Raw genomic sequence first — 18,447 nt, forward strand, 5'->3', positions numbered from 1 at the left:
TTACATTTGCTGCCGATAGGTTGCATCTAGATTTCTAGGCTACCCTCTGACATCTCTGTGTACTGAAGTGGTTACGGTGCCTTCCATATGTTGATACCTGGACTAAAGAGGATGGCAGACATGAAGGAGATGGTTATCTGTTCAGGGAATGTCAAGTTCACACTTTTTTAGTAAACAATACTGTGAATATAACTGGCTGGAATTAATCAGTTAACTAAAAGTTCATTGTTTGAGTTTCCACATACCTGAATTGGCTATCTTTGGCAGAAGCGCCATCTATACACACTAATCTGTAGTGATTACATGTACTCAGACTTGCACTACATTATTTCCATTATTACAGTTTGTATTCACAAGTGCTAGATTAATTAAAGCGGTTTAAAGACACATTGCCCATAATTGGCCTTTTTGCTTAGATATTAACCTAAATGTTTTTAAATAATTTAGTGTTAAGCATGTTATTAGCAGCACATCCAAAATACATAACTGTAAATACGTTTTTATTTTTTACCTATGGACCACAGTATATTTTGTGCTGTTAAGCTATTTTTTGGGATTCTGTTTGCTGCATGCATTTGTGGTGTACTTGTAACATTACACTTCTCCATATACAGTAAAAAAAAAAAAATATTCTCAAGAATAAGTTGTATGTTGCACACATACATAAACCAATTTGTTAAAGACCTTTAAAGGATCATTCTTTCACCTTGATACAATTTTTGTGGTTTCAGCGAAGAGTTCATAGTCCCAGAATCCCCCAAATTCCATTTTCATCTGTTCTCATTTTCTGGCGTTTCCTCCTCATAATATGGTAAAACAGTCTACATTATCGTTTTAACAAGCCTCAGGACCATCTTTATTATGTTAAAAGTAATGAAGGTAAGCTGACAACGTGTTAAAAATCACAACCTTCCGTAAAATATGCAGGTAGCTAGTTGCATTAGAACACTTATTTCCATGCTCCCTCAACCAACCGTTTAAGTCAAGTACACAAATTCATAACTGCCAGTATGTATAAATTAGTTTTTCTCAATCGCTTTGACACATTTACTGAAACAAACTTACAACTGTCAAACGTACAATCCTCACACCACGTGGTACATTCTGCAACTCACTATGTGACCTTTTAAAAGGTGATAACTCAATCAAAATAATTAACTCATGTTTCAAATGTAAATAAATCCATCAATGAATAAATAATTTCCATCAAAAACAATCATGGCTTAGACCCGGACAGTCAAAATGCAAAGACATCTTGTCTAATGACAGTACTCTAAAAGGGTGATAGTTAGCCATTCTGTCATATTGTCCAGTTAATAATATTGTATATTTAGGCAGCTGAATAGTATTGATGTCAGCCATGGCCCACACTATATTTTCTCATTGTATTTACACACCAGCCAACCACAAATACACCAAGGAAGCTTTGTACAGAAAAAAAGAAGATAAAAGACAGCAAAATGATCAGGATCTGTTGTTAAAGATATACAAAAAAAGAAGAAAATATTCGGCAAATATATAATATATCGACCTGAAGGGTCATCCAATCTCTCCTCTGTCTTGGCATGACGCAGGCCCCCTGCTGTGATATCCTCACCTGTCACCTGTTTGTATTTGGTTGCTCTTAATTGTGAGGAAGTCTATTGTTCCCCATCTAGCCTCTCATCAAGTCTTTTCTTCTGAAAACTTTTACAACAAATCTAATATATGTGACTGGTTGCTGTGATTGCTGGTTGCTCCATTTTGCATGTATAGGGATTTAGGCTACACAGTGAACATGTGTTTAATTGCACTTAAGAAAAATAGGATTCAAAAGCAAATGAATGCAAACTATTTTGATCTGCGACGCTTTCTCAATGCCTTGTGTGCCAACGCAATGACTACAGCCATGTGAACAACTGACCTAATGTTCATATCACACAAATCGACGATTCATTGTGCCAAAGCGACTGAAAAAAACTGTAAGTGTTCAACATCCTTTAAATCTCTCGTTTAATTACTGACCTGCCGTATTTACCTGTTTTGTTAACCTTTATTCCCTAATTGTTCGAACAGTAACGTTAACTATAACATTCACAATACTAGAGAAAAGGAAAAAGAAGGTGCCGTAAGACAATAAAACAAAAAACTACAACTCCCATAGTGCCCTGCGCCTGAGTCGCGTAGGTGTTTCCGGTGTCTTATAACATTTTACTTCCTTCCACACAGACCGACGCGAACAAATCGAGAAAGAAGACGTCGCTAACTTTTAAATGCTATCCTCGACCGTCGCGCTGTGAGCTTATTTTCCGTTTAATTTCCGTCGTAAGATGCGCGGCATGTGGCGAGTGGTGTCTTGAGAATTGAAGAATTGCCAAAAATCGTAAACCGTAACGTGTAGGCCCTTCCGAAGAAAGTTTGGTCGAGGGCCTGTAAACAACATGTCCTCCGCCTCGCAGTCTTCCTCTAGACGGCAATGGTGCTACCTCTGCGATCTGCCCAAGATGCCCTGGGCCATGCTGTGGGAGTTCAGCGAGGCAGTGTGCCGGGGATGTGTCAACTACGACGGGGCGGACAGGATAGAGCTCCTCATTGAAACTGCCCGGCAGCTGAAGAGCACCCACGGAGTTTTAGACGGCAGGTCCCCCGGTCCACAGCAGGGTAAACCCAGCTCGGCTGGGCCCCTCGAAGCGGGGCGGCAGCATGGAGAGCGTCTGGATAGGGGGAGGGGTGAGTATGGGGTGTCTTCTCGCCTCCCCAATGGCCTGCACAGGGCTGAAGATGTGTCATTGTCAGAGGGCAGCAGACAGAGCCCAAACACTCGCAGGGCTATAGTTGGGGCAGTTCCTAGTCTCCACGGCACTATATCCCACGCCTTGATAGCTCAGGGGTTAGTAGCAGCCCCTCATGGGCTTTTAGCCCCCTTATCAGGCTCCAGGGCCGGGGCCACACAAATTGCAGTCTCAGCTGGCCCCATAATGGGTGAAGCTGGCAGACGACAGGTTGTGTCCCTGGGCGTGGGGGCAAGCACCTCTGCTCTGGTGGGTATAGATTCTGCCATGTGGAGGAACAATGAAGTGATGGCAGAACTGAATGAGGTGACGCGCAGCAGGGTTGAAGGCTGGCCAAACCGTCCCAAAGCGGTCCGGGATGTGCTTGTGGGCCTCAGCAGCTGCGTCCCCTTTAATGTGCGTTTCAGGAAAGACCATAATCTGATGGGTCGTGTTCTGGCCTTTGACGCCAGCACTACTCCAGACTTTGAGCTGAAGGTGTTTGTGGAGTATCCCGTCGGCACTGGAATGATCTACTCGGGAGTTCCAGACCTGGTCAGGCAGATGTTCCGTGACTCGGCCAAAGATGCGGGCAAAGCGGTGAACTCTGGGTTGCGCTACGTGGAATACGAGAAGCGGCAAGGCACCGGAGACTGGCGCGGGCTGTCTGAGCTGCTGAATGATGGCGTGCGTATGTTTAAAGAGCCCCCGATTCCAGAGGTTCTGCCACAGTCTGATGCAGGTTTGCCCATGGCAGCAGCCGGACGCCCCATGCCGGCAAAGAGCACAACTCGGCGCCGCAAGGCTTCTCCGGGCTCTGAGAACGGAGAGAGCGAAGGGAGGCCTGATCACCCGGCGAGAGAGCCCTGGCCCAGAGGTGCTTACTCAGGCATGGAACCTCTCCCTGGCATGGCCACGGCTCAGGACGGCCCACCCCGTTTACACAGCCAGCCCTCGCCCATCTCAGCGCTCATGGGAGTTGCGGACAGCCTGAGCTCCAGCCAGATGGCCAGGGACAGCCCCAGCATGTCCACAGCCCACTCCTCCTCAGCTGGGCGCCCCACCAGCAGCAGCCCCTCCACTGCCTCCACCTCAGTCTCCCAGGCAGGCTTGGGGCAGGGTCTCAGCGCGGTGGGGCAGAGCAGCAACGCCAGTGCCGGGGAGTCTACGAGCAGCGCTCAGGGCACCCTGCTCTGCTGCACCCTCTGCCGAGAGCGCCTGGAGGACACTCACTTTGTCCAGTGTCCCTCTGTCCCGCACCACAAGTTCTGCTTCCCCTGTACCCGAGGATTCATCCGCAGCCAAGGCCAAGGCGGGGAGGTGTACTGCCCCAGCGGAGAGCGCTGTCCCCTGGCTGGATCCTCCGTGCCTTGGGCCTTCATGCAGGGCGAGATCTCCACCATCCTGGCCGGAGACGGAGACGTGACAGTAAAGAAGGAGAGCGACCCTTGACGTCTCCCTCCTGTTGTGGTGAATGGTAAGAGGATGAGAAAACCCGCTTCTTTTCTTGTACTTCACGGTCAAGCATCTTTCTTTTCAGTGAACACGAGTGATGCAGCTGTCCAGAGGGGGGGGGCAGGCGGTAAGGCCTATAAGTAATCCGCTTTAGCAAGGCATTCTAAAGATGACCATAAAATCAGATTGACTTTATCAACCATGATCTAAAGTCATTAAGAAATGTCTCAAATGTAGAGTTGCAAATGAGAAACACTATCTGTGTTACCAACAGTGATAATGTTTCCTTTTTTTTTTTTTTTTTTTTTAAATACAGTTTTCTTTATTGAGCTGCGACTCTGCTTAGCTTTTTATGTCAGCATTACTAATGTTAAGTGATACTATCCTCCAAACTATACAACAGGATATACAAAGGTGAAGGAAGTCTTGAAAATCACTGGCAGTAGAGGGGTCTAAGTGTATCTACTATCAGACGAATCTATCTGTCCATTCTTTATGTAATCAGAGTGCAATGAGACTCTGAAAGACAGCTTGACAATAATACAGCTAAATAATAACCATTCCAACGTCCTCTCACAATGCTAAGCATTATACAACATACACTGTAATCTATCCAGGCTCCTGGAGGCTAAATGTGTCTTTTGGTGGCAGCACATTGTTGTATAAGGGAGGCCCACTGTTATAATGGCCGGAGAGCCAAATTACAGAAGACAATTAGCATTGTATATTTTAATATTTAATATGCTTTGTGTGCCATAAAGAAACATGATCTCTGCTAACTTTAGCTCATCAGCTTGAGAAATCCTTAACCCAACCCCCCCCTGCCTCATGTTGTGTTTACAGTGCATGTTAGAACACGGACCCCAGTGGAACACGGACTTTGAAGCCCCACACGTTAACAGAATATTGTCATTTTCTCCGTGTGTAAATCTATAAAAACATTACACTTTATTTTCTATAAAATATATGGAATCCATGGGTTTTGCACGTGATCAGCCCTTTCATTAAGGCCACACACTGCTGGCAAAAACAATAAAAATTTATGGAATTTTGTAAAATATCTTTTTAAGGCAGTTTTTCTCAAAATTAGCTTTTTTTTCTTGTACTCCTGAGAGCTAAATCTCCACTTCAGTACACCAAACTTTCTAGTTCCATTCCTATCTATGTTCTGAAAGTTTTTACAGAGGGCGTTGTTCATATATTATTCATAACATCAATCTGTAGAACATTTTATTCCTAAAAACTTGTAGAAAATAAAAAATGTTATGGCCATTTTCTGATTTATGGAGTGATAAAAAGAGATTCAAAATTCCCTCTGCAAAAACCTTTGGCTCTAATATGTCAACAAAATTGAACACACTTGCAAATTAGCACACATTTATTTGGTAATGCCTCGTTTGCATATTTTAATTGTAACCTTTCAGAAAACTTGGAATACAAACAGCAACTGTCTTAATGTCAGTAATCGGCTGGAAGCGTTCTATGGCGCGCTCTATTAGCTACTCCATTCACCTGTAGTGGCTCGCCTTGAGCAAACGACACAAAGGTGAGGTCTGGCATGGTGTCCCAGACCCCTCAGTAGTCTGATGCTGATTTAGAGATCAGATTGAGGCACAACAATTCACAAGCTGTGTCGGAAGGGGGGAAGAAAGACACAGGAGGAAGTAAACATTGTTGTCATGTTCACCATCTTGCAGCTCACTCCCACTGTCCTGCTTGCGTAACAGCCTCACATTCTCAGCTCTGATTGTTCTAACCACTGGGACTGGACAGGATGTAGCACACACCCTTCCCTAATATCAGACCTAGGGTTTCCCGTATTTTAAAATTGAAGACTTCTTTTTTAGGAATTGATTGACATTTATATCACACTTTTGTACTTCACAGCTGTACGTAACAATACTTTCTAGTAATCCATGAATGTTACTTGGACCCAGATGAGTGCCAGACAACTGACGGATGGATTAACCATTAAATTTAGTTAGTTGAAATGAACCCTTTTAGAGTCGATGAGCTCCCTAGGTAGTGCAGCTAGCAGCAGTGACGGTGTTACGCTACCGGTCTGACAAAAAAAACTCCTGAGCGCACAATCCACCGTAGCACCAGGCTCCTCAGTCATTTATAGATGCATAATGGTTCCCGACAGCCACATACAGGAACATGGGCTACCTGTTACCATGGCAACCAAGAACAAATTTTGAGACGAGAGAACTGTATTCTACGTTTTTGAGACTTTTTCAAGATAATCCCAAATAAGAAGATCCCGTCTACAATCAAATGTGACCGAGCTTGTGCGGTTGTTCTCATATTTTGATGAGGTAATGCTCTCCAGGCAACTAGACCTGGACACAACAAAAATGTAACCTAAAAAAAAAAAAAATCACTGCTCTGTTTCCCACCCCACTCCTGACACCTGTTTTTCTTTTCTTTTTCTACAGTGGGTCAAACACTTTGAAAGCACTTCCCCTTATTATCTCGAGCAGAGGTCCACGTCGGCTGCCGTTCATGTGTGCCTCTGAGAAGAGACTAACTCTGAACCCCAGGAGAACAGTTACACACACACACACACACACACACACACTCAACTGAAGACACAACAAGACTCCCTTTTGAGAGGAGGGACATGTCCGTCTGCCGGGGGGGCTCGGCTCACCTGTGAAGGCCGGGCGGCCGCGTCACCGACCGAATGTCGAGTCCGACCAAACGTCTCTCTCCTTTGTCCAGCGCAGCAGAGTCCTCGTCAGGATAGAAAGCACACGCTTGTTTTAGGAATGACAATCTTTTTGTCTTTCATTGGTGTTTTTAAATTTTTTTTTTTGTTCTCCATGTTGCATTCTGGTCTATACAGACGGATGACCGGCTCATGCAATTCAAAAAAAACTAAATGAATGTTCAAAATGTGGCAAAACCATTGGGTCCTTAAAGCCAAGTACTGACAAAAAAAAATATATAATCCCACAATATGTCTTTTAGGTATTCTCCTTATATTGTATGTCAAAAATGTGAATTTACTTTCAATATGGCTATGTAATTTCTATTTTTGATACAATACAAATTTATATGTATTTGTTTATAGTGATACGAAGACCAAAGATGGCTTCATGCTCAATGTCATTTTATTGTATTGTAGCCGTGTATGCTGTATCCACTGATAACCTTTTGCATCAGTCACTAATTTTGTTCATCTATCACAGAGGTAAACTCGTTTTGTCTATTTACTTTTTGAATTCTATGTATGGTAAGATAATTAGCAATCTTCAATGGCTAACCCACATACTTATGTGATCTTTACAGGTCAATTCTACAATAAATTACAAAATAGTTATTTGTCATAGCTGGATTATTATTTTGAACCTCAGATGTGCAGCACATTGTTGAGACTTGGCCATTTTTATAAAACTTTATTTGATAAATATTTTTGACAAACATGAAAACCCCACACCAGCCCTTGAAAATGCATCAATATCCACTGAATTAGCATATACCAGCTTTCTAAACACTGTGAGCTAAAGTGCCGAAGTAATTTAAAAGTGATCTGCCATTCTGAATATAAAATCCATGACTTGATTGAGCACAAAGGCCAGAACACTACACCAAACTATGAAGAAATTAAATAAAAATATATATATATTTTATATATATATTTATATATATATATATATATATATATATATATTTATATATATAATATATATTTATTGTAAACACCCCAACCAGACCCACAGTATGGCAGATGTGTAAACATATCATTTGTAGACAAGATAGTGGTGTAAATCCTTTAGTTTCTTGAAGTGGTTACATTTATAATTGTGTTCGCACCACTTGTTTGGATTATACAATACCAAGGTGAGCAGTGGTATGAGTCATCGTCTGACAGACGGGTCCTGGAACATGACGGTGGTTCAGATGGGGGACGCGGTCTCCCCCAGGGCCTCCTTAGCTCCTTTCAGGGTCTCTTGCTTCACACATTTCCAGTAGCCAGAGAAGCCGTTGTGATGCTGCACCTGAGGACGGGACAGTGTTCAGTACATCTCTCACATAACTGCAACCTGTTCAAAACCATAGCGGCATTTAGGACTTTCATCTTTGCGAATAGTTTGCTATGCTAAAATAAAATAATGTGTGAACTGCATAAATGAAAAATCTACATCAAACAGTACAACCAAAAAGGGATAAGAATTAGGGCACTACAGAGCTTTTTTCTCAAATTTCATCATATGTTGATTTTAAATCGCTCTCTTTAAGAAATGACTTGTTAGAAGAACAGTTGGTTAGCTATCAAGATGCAGGTAGGCAGAGTCCCCCCCCCCTTTTGGACAGGGCCAGGCTAGCCACTTCCCTATTTACCGTCTTTAGGGTTTTTTCCTGCATAGAGGAATTTTTGGAGCTTTTTTTTTGCCCAAAGGAAAGTCACCAGCACCAAAATGATGGGAATTTAGAAATTAGAAATAGCAATTCAAATCCTCTCTAAAAGTGTTTAAGAGCAATTTACCAAAAAACTGTTGAACAAGCAGAACATGAACCTGAATATGAGAGCTGATCTCAGTTTTATCCCCAGAGTCAGCCTGTACCGGACTCTCCCGGTGATTTATTTCAATATTAATATCATCTTTTTAACCATCTTTTGTTAATTGGGGTTCCATTTACTCAAGCATAGTATATATTTGTGTTTATCAAATTGTCAGAAAGAACAGGGAAATGCATAGACTGTCAAATAAGGAACCACAGACTCTTTGCCTTTACTGTACGCGGACTGATCATGTCTGGTCTAGCATTTAGCATACAGATAGGAGTAACAACATCTAACTCTGCGCAAAGGAGCGGGTGAGCTAATTTCGCAAAATGTCAAACTTTTCTTTAAGATGGGACATTTTCTTTGCATAAATATACATACATACATACACACACACACACACACACACACACACAAGATGGCTACACTCACCCTCAGGCCTCGCAGTACTCTGTCTTTCATCACACCCATGAATTCCTTATGGCTCAGGCAGTTGTCCCCGTCCATGTCAAACAGTTTAAACACGGTGTCCAGCACATTGTCAGACAGATTGTGGCCTGTGGCGATCATCACAGCTCGTTTGAAGTGGGCTGCAATGAGAGGAAGGAAAACCAGCTACTGCAGGGGTCTTCAACGGTTTTTTAAGCCAAGGACCCTTTAACTGAGAGAGACTGATCAGGGACCCCCTACTACATATATTGTATAAAATGAAGTTGCATATTAATCTGGGCCTACAATAAGAAGAATACTTCTTGCCATTACTGTATTTTATCAATCATGTTATAATGTTAAACGTCCATGTGGCCCAGTGAATCCTCAAGATGAACTGGATCTGTGCATGGCTATCTTATGGCGCTTACCCACTGCTAGTCCCAACCATTGACATATATATAATGGACCAATAGACCCCGTGTCTCTGGACGGAGACCAGTGAAGGCTATTAGAAGCACTTTTCCGGTGATCTCTTGCTTTACTGCACAGCCTCCAACTGACAGAGACAACGTAAATGTGACGTGAGCAACGTGTCTGAAAGTTGTAAGTCTTCTGGTAGCTGTGCCAAGAGAAATCTCAATCATTCCCAATCTTACAGAGACGGAGAGTGTAGCTATATGTAAGGAGATAACATAGGCACAGGCTAATCATTGATCACTAACATGCTAGTTAACATTAGTAATTAAACTAAACAGCTAATGTAAGTCGAAACTGCCTGTGAGCTTCTCCTGTACTATACGGTAATTCCTCTACTGTGTGACAGTAAGTCTCGTGGTTATGACACAATCGTTAGCCTATTTTTACAAAAACATCTGCTACGGAGCCATAACGTGAGCTACAAGGTAATGGAGCCTTTTATACATTGTTGTGTTTCTTTAGAAATAAACAACGGACAAATAGAGTCTTTAAACGCTTCAGATGTAAAGTTATTTGCAGTCAAGTGACGTAAAAAAAAAAATGGCGGTCAGTGGAATGCTAACAAGAGATGATACCTTTGTAGCAACAAAATGGCGCCATCGGAGGTTCGAGTTCTGAAGCGAAGCTTACCCCCCTTGGTACCAGCTCTATGCCAGCGTGGCTGGTCGTCATAGCAACACCGCAGGAAACTGCCATGACCTAACGCGACACACACACACACAGAACGTGGAAGGTGTGTAGTGTTTCTCGACATGTGGCTGTTTGCCAGAAGACACATTTAGTTTCTAAAGAAGCTGGAGGCAGCAAAAAAAAACACTGCTGTCTAAACTATTTAAAAATGGCGGGTTTGTTCAGGACACCCCCCCCGTCAGTCGCTAGCAATGATGACGCAGCGATTAGTGACGATTCTCTCCGACCAATCAGCAGTCTGCAGGTTTTCACGTCACCTTTTGGTATCGCCTCAGCTCACTTGGAACCTCCACGGAGGTGGTACTAAATAAAGTACCTGTTGGCAGGTACCAGGGACTTTTTGTCATCATGGAAAACCAAAAACGGCGAGTAGTCGAGGTGAGTCGAGCAGGTACCACGTAATGGAAAAACACCTTTAGAGACTACGTTACCTATAGGCCAGTAAGCCTATCATCACTCTTATTTTTTTTTTCCACAAAAAGGCTGAATTATTTTTGCTAATAATATGTTGTATTTATGTTGACATGTTAATTATTGGAAGAAAAAAATACATTCAAAACATTAACAATAATTTGGAGGCGCCCCTGCAGTAACTCTGAGGACCCCCTGTTGAAGATACAGTGTTTAGAGAAAACTATGCACAGTCTAATCCACAGAGAGGCGTTACCCATTCCAACAGGACGGTTGGCTCCGGTGAGCATTTTCAGTGAAAAAGCAAAATCCTCCAGGTTGTTGGTGAAGAGACAGAAGGCCTTGAACTCATCGAACGTGATACTCTGCAAGACAACATCTCAGGTCATTCAGACGCTACGCTCATCGGCGTTTTCACAGCAATTGTTTGTGAGGGGAAAGTGCTTTGACCTGGCCGGTGGGGATCCTCTTCCTCATGTGTTCCCAGTAGATCTCGTTGTCTTCTTCGTTGGTGTAGTGTAGCAGCCACTCTGCAAAGTCCTCTCTACGCATGGTGTCCATCCCTTTGGAGAACTGCAGGAACTCCATCTCCTGGACTTCAGCCTGCAGGTCCTCCATGAACCTGAACGACAGACATTGTTCACTGGGAATGAGATGCTTGATGAACCACGAGTCACAACAACACCACTTCTGTCACTTAAAAGAGAAAATAAATCCATTCTTTACATCCAATTTCTTTCTGGAAATATAGATAATGTAGTCCGGAGTCTAACTTTACAGTCAATTCTAAACTCATATAAAATAGTGCTGTCAAACGATTACAATTTTTAATCGCATTAATGTCATAGTTAACTCGCAATTAATCACCCATTTTTATCTATTCTAAATGTCAAAACATACCGTTAGCCTACTACTCTTTGGCCGGCCCAAACCTGTTTAGTTTCCGGTCTAGCTAGATCCGGTGTGGTGTTGGAGTTTTTCTAATGTTACTAGTTGTTGCAACAGCATGTGAAAAAAAACTACAAAGTTTGCTAGGCCAAAAAGAACATTAATCTCGCGATAAAAAAATGTATGCCGTTAAAATGGGTTTGCGTTAATGCTGTTAATAATGCATTGAACTGACAGCACTACTATAAAAGGGTTGTATAAAAGGATTTGACTGCCCTGCACGGCATTAGTTCACTGTTTCTGTTCTGTATGGACCAGGGGCAATTCCAGGATTTTTTGATGTGGGGTGACATTTATCAGAATACAGCATAGAAAATCTGCTTAGAAATATTGGATGGGATAGAACAACACAATGTAATTCTGCTAAATAAAACACATCACATTTCATTATTAGTTTCAGTATATCCAAATACAAAACATTTTCTACAGGCTCAGTCTGCCACTTTTAAAGAAAGAAAAAAAAAAAAGAACATTCCAGTGCTGGTTCCATGGTATCAGAATTTTGGATAGACACCATGGAAACATTAATTGGTCATGTGACAAAGACCGGGAAGACTGGCAGAACAGGCAGCCAAGTGACGCTACTCTGATCCAATGGAAATCATAGTTGTCAGATTGACCTATAACACCAGACTAGCACACACTAAAGGGCTGCAAGCCATTTTCATCACAGTTTATTACTCACAAAATGTGGTTTCCTTCCTTCCTTGAATATAGGCTACCATAGCCTACTTCATGAAGTTAAATAGACCATATTTTTGCATAATTTTCACTTCTGGCACAGATGTGGGAAACCTGATGGTTTAATTGTGATCCTAATACATTTTCAGTGAGCTTCCTTCCCATAGGAAAGGTCTATCTATTCTAATTTTTAAATTCCTCAACAGCCGTCCCATTGGACTGTTCACAGAGCACTTGTCAATAAAGTAAAACTGTGTGTGTGTGTGTGTGTGTGTGTGTGTGTGTGTGTGTGTGTGTGTGTAGTACATTAGTGTACAGTAAGTTCACCGTTTTGGACATATAAATCTAATTCAACAAACCGTGCACGATTCTGACCTTTACATCTGGGATGTAGACTGATCCCCGCTATATGTGATCAGTGGAACGGAAGGATCCCTGACAGCAGCAGCACCAGCTGAGTGTGTGACTAGATTCAAGATTCTAAATCCTTTATTAATCCCACAATGAGGAAATTCACACTGTCGCAGCAGCAAGGGATAAGAGGTAGAAGAGAAGTAGAAGACACACAATAATGAATATAATTAAAGAGAATAAATATTAAAATAGGTAATATGTATTTTCACATTCAGTCCTGATGTGTGTGTTTTGTCCGTGCGGTCTACTGGGAGCAGTGCTGATTGTAAAGTCTGACAGCAGCAGGCAGGAAAGTGACGCACAGGACTACACAGGACATTTCCGTACCTGCAGAACTCCTGATACTGCAGCTTGTTTTCTCCTCTGTCCCCAAAGAAGTAGGCCTGCAGAGTTGTGTTCACACTTTTCCCTTCTTCCACTGGTTTCTGTAACCATCCAGGGTACAATACCATGTTAAAGACTCAACTGGTAGATTTTACTCTGTATTTAAATAGTGATGTTGAAATATCCAAATCAAGCTTTCCTTTTAAGGGAACGTGAATACCCACCTCTGTGCTGTCCTGGGGAGCTATCTTTTTACTTGTTGCAATGATTTTCTTCAGCTTCAGAAAAAGAAAATGAAAAAGTCCAAACAATGTTAGCATTCAAACAGAGAAATGATGTCAAAATGTTAACATACACCCCCTCTTCTTGGAGCTTTCATAAGAAATGATGAAAAAGACTTTACTGATCAAACCATAGATATAACATCCATCTAAGGTACACACAACAGACACTGGAGCAGATGACAATCCATGCACCTCCTCTCTTTGATGTTGAACTTTAGGCTTTGTGCACCGAGTTACAACATGAAAATACGACACAAGGTGCATAGCATGCCAACATGCAGTCTACTAATATATATATATATATATTCATTCACCAACGACAGCACACAAAATGGATATATATGCTACAAATACACATGGAACTGCTGCGTGATGATTATTACCGGAGCCTGGCTGAACACACTCACTCATCCCAGACGGCAGCTAGCAGCTAAGAGGGTAGGTGAATTTAAACAATGGCTAAGTTGCTAAATGCATCTTGTTGTCATGTAAGGGCCCTGTTCATGTTGCACAGACATTTTAATTGCATTTTGTGTCTGTTAAGAGACACAAAGGCACTCTTTATCTTATGCCCTCATAACTGCCGTTTTACCTGAGTGGGAGCTCTCGGCATTAGCTGCAGCAGCTCTGTGTTGCTAGCACCGATTCGGCTTGTTTTTTTTGCTATCGGCAGTACTCATATACATATAGCGATCAAGATTAACGGAAAACTTGCCCGGAGTTCTCCTTTAACCCTCTCCTTGATTTCATGTTGTTTATGGAGAAAGAGAACCAGGAAATGATTCAGGGGGGAAATGCAACGCTAAAAAGCCATGGCCACGCGGACCAATCACAGTTGTTGCAATGTGTAGTTCCATTTTTTGAGAGTTGCACGACAGGCTACGGCGTAGCGTCAGTATCTACCCGTACCTACGGCTTTGATTTAACTTGGTAAATATAAACTAGGCTTCAGGGTGCAGAGATGCAAACACATGACGGATGGAAAACAGACTAGTAGAGTAGCTAGCAGTGCATCTCTCCCTCACCTTCACATGGTGCCATGGTCCATACTTACAACTGTGGCAGCATCAGTGCTTGAGGCAGCATTAAAGGTGACAATATTTTTGAAATTTAAATGCACACAATAAGAATGAGAATCCCAATTCTCTGTGCAATGTCCCGTCACCCCCCCCACCATGATTACAGTGCTTAACATTATGACACAATCTGTGTTATGTTCACTACAACATTGTTCAAATCTCACCAACAAAAACATCATGAAATGTATCAGAGGTCTTACCTTGAGAAATTCTTTTTGGTCCACCTGCTCATTGCCGTCTACATCCAGCATCTTGAAAGCTATATGAAATCCTGTACGCGGCTCTGCAACAGTAATGCGCTGTCAGTCATCTGAATATTATAGAAGAGCTCACATGAATCACTGCACTTGGTTAGTAGGGCAAAGTAACATTTTGTCAACGCAGCCGGGAAAACAGTGCTGAGAAAGAACACAAATCAGGTCAACTGCTGCTGCGCTGAAATGTGCAGGTGTGCAAAGCAATATTCTTACGGAAGAGAAGAAAATGCAAAGTAACAAAATCACAGGCAAATCCATTCAGCAAAATATCACAGAGTGGGGGAAGACCTTGGAAGGCCCAGAAGTTCATGCAAGCTTTGGGAATCTACTAGTCTGGCTCAACGGAAGTACATTTCCAGGAGAATTGCCTATCCGCTTCTGCTCTCTGTGTGTTGCTGTTCTCAAAAACTTTGAAACTCAAAAAACAAAAGACAAACTCTGAGCAAGCTACACACTGAAAATGGCAAGTTTTAAAGAAAATTTGTATCGTGCAACAAGACAGGCCTGCTTGGTTCTTTCAGGGAATGATTGTAAAGCTTTACAAAGAATAAGTTTAGGGCATTTCCTCTCTAACTGGGACATTTTGGGGCTGAGTGGTGGGATTGCTGTGGATGAAGTACACATGGAGATACACTGGTAAGAGCCAATGAGGTTTAACCATGTATCAGCTAATTTAAATAGCTCACCTTACTGTATTGTGTCAACAGTTAACTTCATGTAATATTGTATGTGGCATTTTCTTTTGCGGGGTGCAAATGTTCCACCTAAACAAGTTCCTTCCTGAGACTATTTAGCAGAGCCACCGTCACTGAGTCCAGAGCGTAGCGCCGCCCAAGACAATTGTGATTGGTTTAAAGAAATGCAAACAACCCGGAACGATTTTTTTTCCTATCCCAGAATGTATGTGTGGTGTAGACAGACCTTACTTCACAGTGCTGTGGAGAATAGGAATCTACTTACTTGTCAGGATAGTCAGCAGGAACAGATACTCTGTGTAGGATATCAAACCTGCAAGACACAAAGAAATGTACACTGAATTATATTTAGGGAACAAGATAACCAACAAATATATTAATAGACACAAACTTCTAATTAAACAAGATCCCACAGGTTGTCCTTCTGATGCCAAGTTTGAACTGCAGTCAGTAACACCGTAGTCAGTAGACACAGCGTGATCAGATCTGGATAGTCTGAAGCTCCTGTGTGTTTACTCTACTCTGTTGACAGGCTTACCATTGTCTCCTATGGTTCTGAACAGCTTACTACCAGCCTGGGCTTTAGAGGCAGCCCCCATCATTTGGTTAACTTCCTGCAAAGGCACAAATAAGAAACAGATAACGGGCCAAAACTGATGACTATGCTCTACATGTGCAGTTTGAAACCATTTATTTACACAATGTGATGATGTGAACATACTTTTGTTGTTAAAATTCTCTTTTGCAGCTTTCCTACATGAGAAGAAACAAAGAGCTGTTAATATAACAATAAAAAAAAACATAATAAATGACAGCATGAGGCAGGCATTACATGCAATTTCTTTTTCATGCATCTTGGTTTTATACATCTGAATGTCTGAGGGTTTCCACCCCCCGCAGATCAGTGAACATGATGTGCACCATAGCTGCATTTTTTTTTATGTTGTCCGTGACTACAGAGGGTTTGTGCACAAGCTATGATAGCTAATACTGTAAAGACCAATGAACACCAAACAGCTGGTGACTATTTAGGGTTAATAGGTTACAGTAACCTTGTTGTTTACAGTATAGAATTAATCTGGTAAGGGGAGTTAGCTGTACTTATGTATGGTTAAATAAAGTTGTCTGCTGACATGATGGCTGCATGAATTTAAAACAAGTCACCTCCAATACAGTAAAGTCTTGTTTTATGCATTTCAAGGTGCATTTGAAAGTGACATTTCATGAACCTCTGAGCAAATCGCAACTCCCACCCAAACCATGTTATATGTAGGATTTGATCATGTCTAATGGTGTTAAAATGAACCAATATGCCTTCCAATTGAGCATTTTGACATTACCACTCGCAACTTTCAGGATACTGCAGGCAACCTTATTTTACATCACCCAGATATGTATTTCATATACAAAGCTCTGTCAAGGTCTAACCTTGTGGCCCAGGCCTTGAGCAAAGACTTTTCTCCCAGTTCCAGTCAAGTTATTACATTAACAATAAACCTTATAATGATGACAGACACAATCCTATCTGGTGATGGCTATGACATCATTTTCACACTCATCAATACCTTTAATGAGACCTCATGACCTGTATTGAAGTATCTGCATTATTCATGTTTTTCCTTTAAATTTTTTCACCCATCTTCTGTAGTATCACCTATACTAGTGGAGACTATAGACTAACTAAGTGGAGCTTACGGTCAACATTTTCCAGCATCACAGAGAACAGGAAGTCTCGCGGGCTCATGTAGGGCTCCTGTTCATAGACCACGGAGGCGAACTGGATAAACCGCATCTTCCTGGCAGACAGTCGGGTTGCTGGAGCTTCCTGAAACAGCACAAGCGTCACAAATATCACTGCCCACTACTGCACCGAGGGAGTACTCACTGTTGGCCATTGTTGGCCTGATAAAAAGCATTTCACTGTGTGGTGTGTCGGTGAGTGTGAGTGACAGTTGGGGGGGCGTTAACGTTAGTTGTTAGTCCAAACTCAGGCTGACTATTGACGCCCTTTCTGTAGGCTATGTGCTGCTGTAACACGTATTTAGCAGCATATTTAAACAGACAGACATATGAAAGGTACAGTGGTCACACCGTGCGTCTGTTGCGACCAGCGTCGACCTCGACGACAGAAACTTTTATTATGCGTGTAAAGTTACTCACTTCTGGTACCTCAGCATGAACGGCGAAGGGCAGAGTCCTGTTGTAGGTATGATATTGGTAATAACAGATAAGCCCAGATCCGATAACAGACCCTAAAATACCAGGTCCGACAGCACGGCGCAGTGCTAACGTTTTCAGAGACCGAGGACTCCTCAAAACATTCCTCAACACGGCGGCGACCCTTCCCCAGCTGGCCATTTCTTTTTTAGGAAGCTAGTTGTAAAAAGGCTTCCGTAGCTGCGTACTGTATGTGGGCAGAGCCACGCCCCCAGATATGACGTGTCGTCCTCAGTTCCGAAAAGACCATGCATGTCCATATGTAAATTTCATATCCATAAAGCCAAATTTTCTAAATCTCGGCCAGCTTTTACTCACTTCAGAATTTAATTTCGGAACTTTTTTGAGTCTATCCAAATTATTAATAATAAGAAAACTATTTATATAGCTGATCTACCGCAAGATTTTTTCAAGGAAATGTGATTATATAGCCTTCATTCCATTTCATATTGCCTTTGTATTATATTTTACGTATTTTTAGTTTTCTACCTTCTTTTTTTCTAATTATGTATTAAGTGCCCTTTTTAAATTTTATATACAGTTATATACATTTTATATATATTTTAATTTTAATTTTAATGTTATTTTTTTATTTTTTACTTTATCAAGTAAGGTTGTAATGCTCCCTGGATGGAAATGTTTATCTTTGTGTATGATGTATGATGCCGAATTGTTCAAACACTGTACAACATGTTTGTAACGTTTTGCAAACAAAAAAAATACATGTCCATATGTAAATCCATAGAATAAATAATAAAAGAGATAGATAAAGACACAATCTATGACAATGGGAACTACGTAATCCAAACTAAACTTTATG

General features: G+C 41.8%; 2 protein-coding genes across 2 annotated transcripts; one reads left to right on the top strand and one right to left on the bottom strand.

The window, feature by feature from the left end:
• The first annotated feature begins 2,098 nt into the window (after positions 1-2,098).
• On the top strand, positions 2,099-7,537 carry LOC114566620 (interferon regulatory factor 2-binding protein 1). The gene is made up of 2 exons (XM_028595215.1): positions 2,099-4,227; positions 6,644-7,537. The coding sequence occupies exon 1, from the start codon at positions 2,421-2,423 to the stop codon at positions 4,200-4,202; it is 1,782 nt and encodes a 593-aa protein (XP_028451016.1). The 5' UTR covers positions 2,099-2,420; the 3' UTR covers positions 4,203-4,227; positions 6,644-7,537.
• A 430-nt stretch (positions 7,538-7,967) lies between these two features.
• On the bottom strand, positions 7,968-17,822 carry micu2 (mitochondrial calcium uptake 2). Its single transcript, XM_028595216.1, has 12 exons — positions 17,571-17,822; positions 17,106-17,235; positions 16,132-16,163; positions 15,949-16,024; positions 15,676-15,723; positions 14,659-14,741; positions 13,320-13,373; positions 13,099-13,196; positions 11,179-11,350; positions 10,985-11,093; positions 9,151-9,308; positions 7,968-8,209 (listed from the first exon to the last, which is right to left on the bottom strand). The coding sequence occupies exons 1-12, from the start codon at positions 17,766-17,768 to the stop codon at positions 8,108-8,110; spliced, it is 1,260 nt and encodes a 419-aa protein (XP_028451017.1). The 5' UTR covers positions 17,769-17,822; the 3' UTR covers positions 7,968-8,107.
• Between the last annotated feature and the right edge of the window lie 625 nt (positions 17,823-18,447).

This window comes from Perca flavescens, chromosome 13 (assembly GCF_004354835.1).
Source record: "Perca flavescens isolate YP-PL-M2 chromosome 13, PFLA_1.0, whole genome shotgun sequence".
Taxonomy (NCBI): Eukaryota; Metazoa; Chordata; class Actinopteri; order Perciformes; family Percidae; genus Perca; species Perca flavescens.

Excerpts from the sequence above, each read along its gene's own strand:
- LOC114566620 (XM_028595215.1), top strand. The coding sequence starts at position 2,421 with ATGTCCTCCGCCTCGCAGTCTTCCTCTAGACGGCAATGGTGCTACCTC.
- micu2 (XM_028595216.1), bottom strand. The coding sequence starts at position 17,768 with ATGGCCAGCTGGGGAAGGGTCGCCGCCGTGTTGAGGAATGTTTTGAGG. Across the intron at positions 15,724-15,948 it reads CAGAACCATAGGAGACAATG|GTTTGATATCCTACACAGAG; the intron begins GTAAGCCTGTCA and ends TGTGTCTTGCAG. Across the intron at positions 13,374-14,658 it reads ACCAAAAAGAATTTCTCAAG|CTGAAGAAAATCATTGCAAC; the intron begins GTAAGACCTCTG and ends CTTTTTCTGAAG.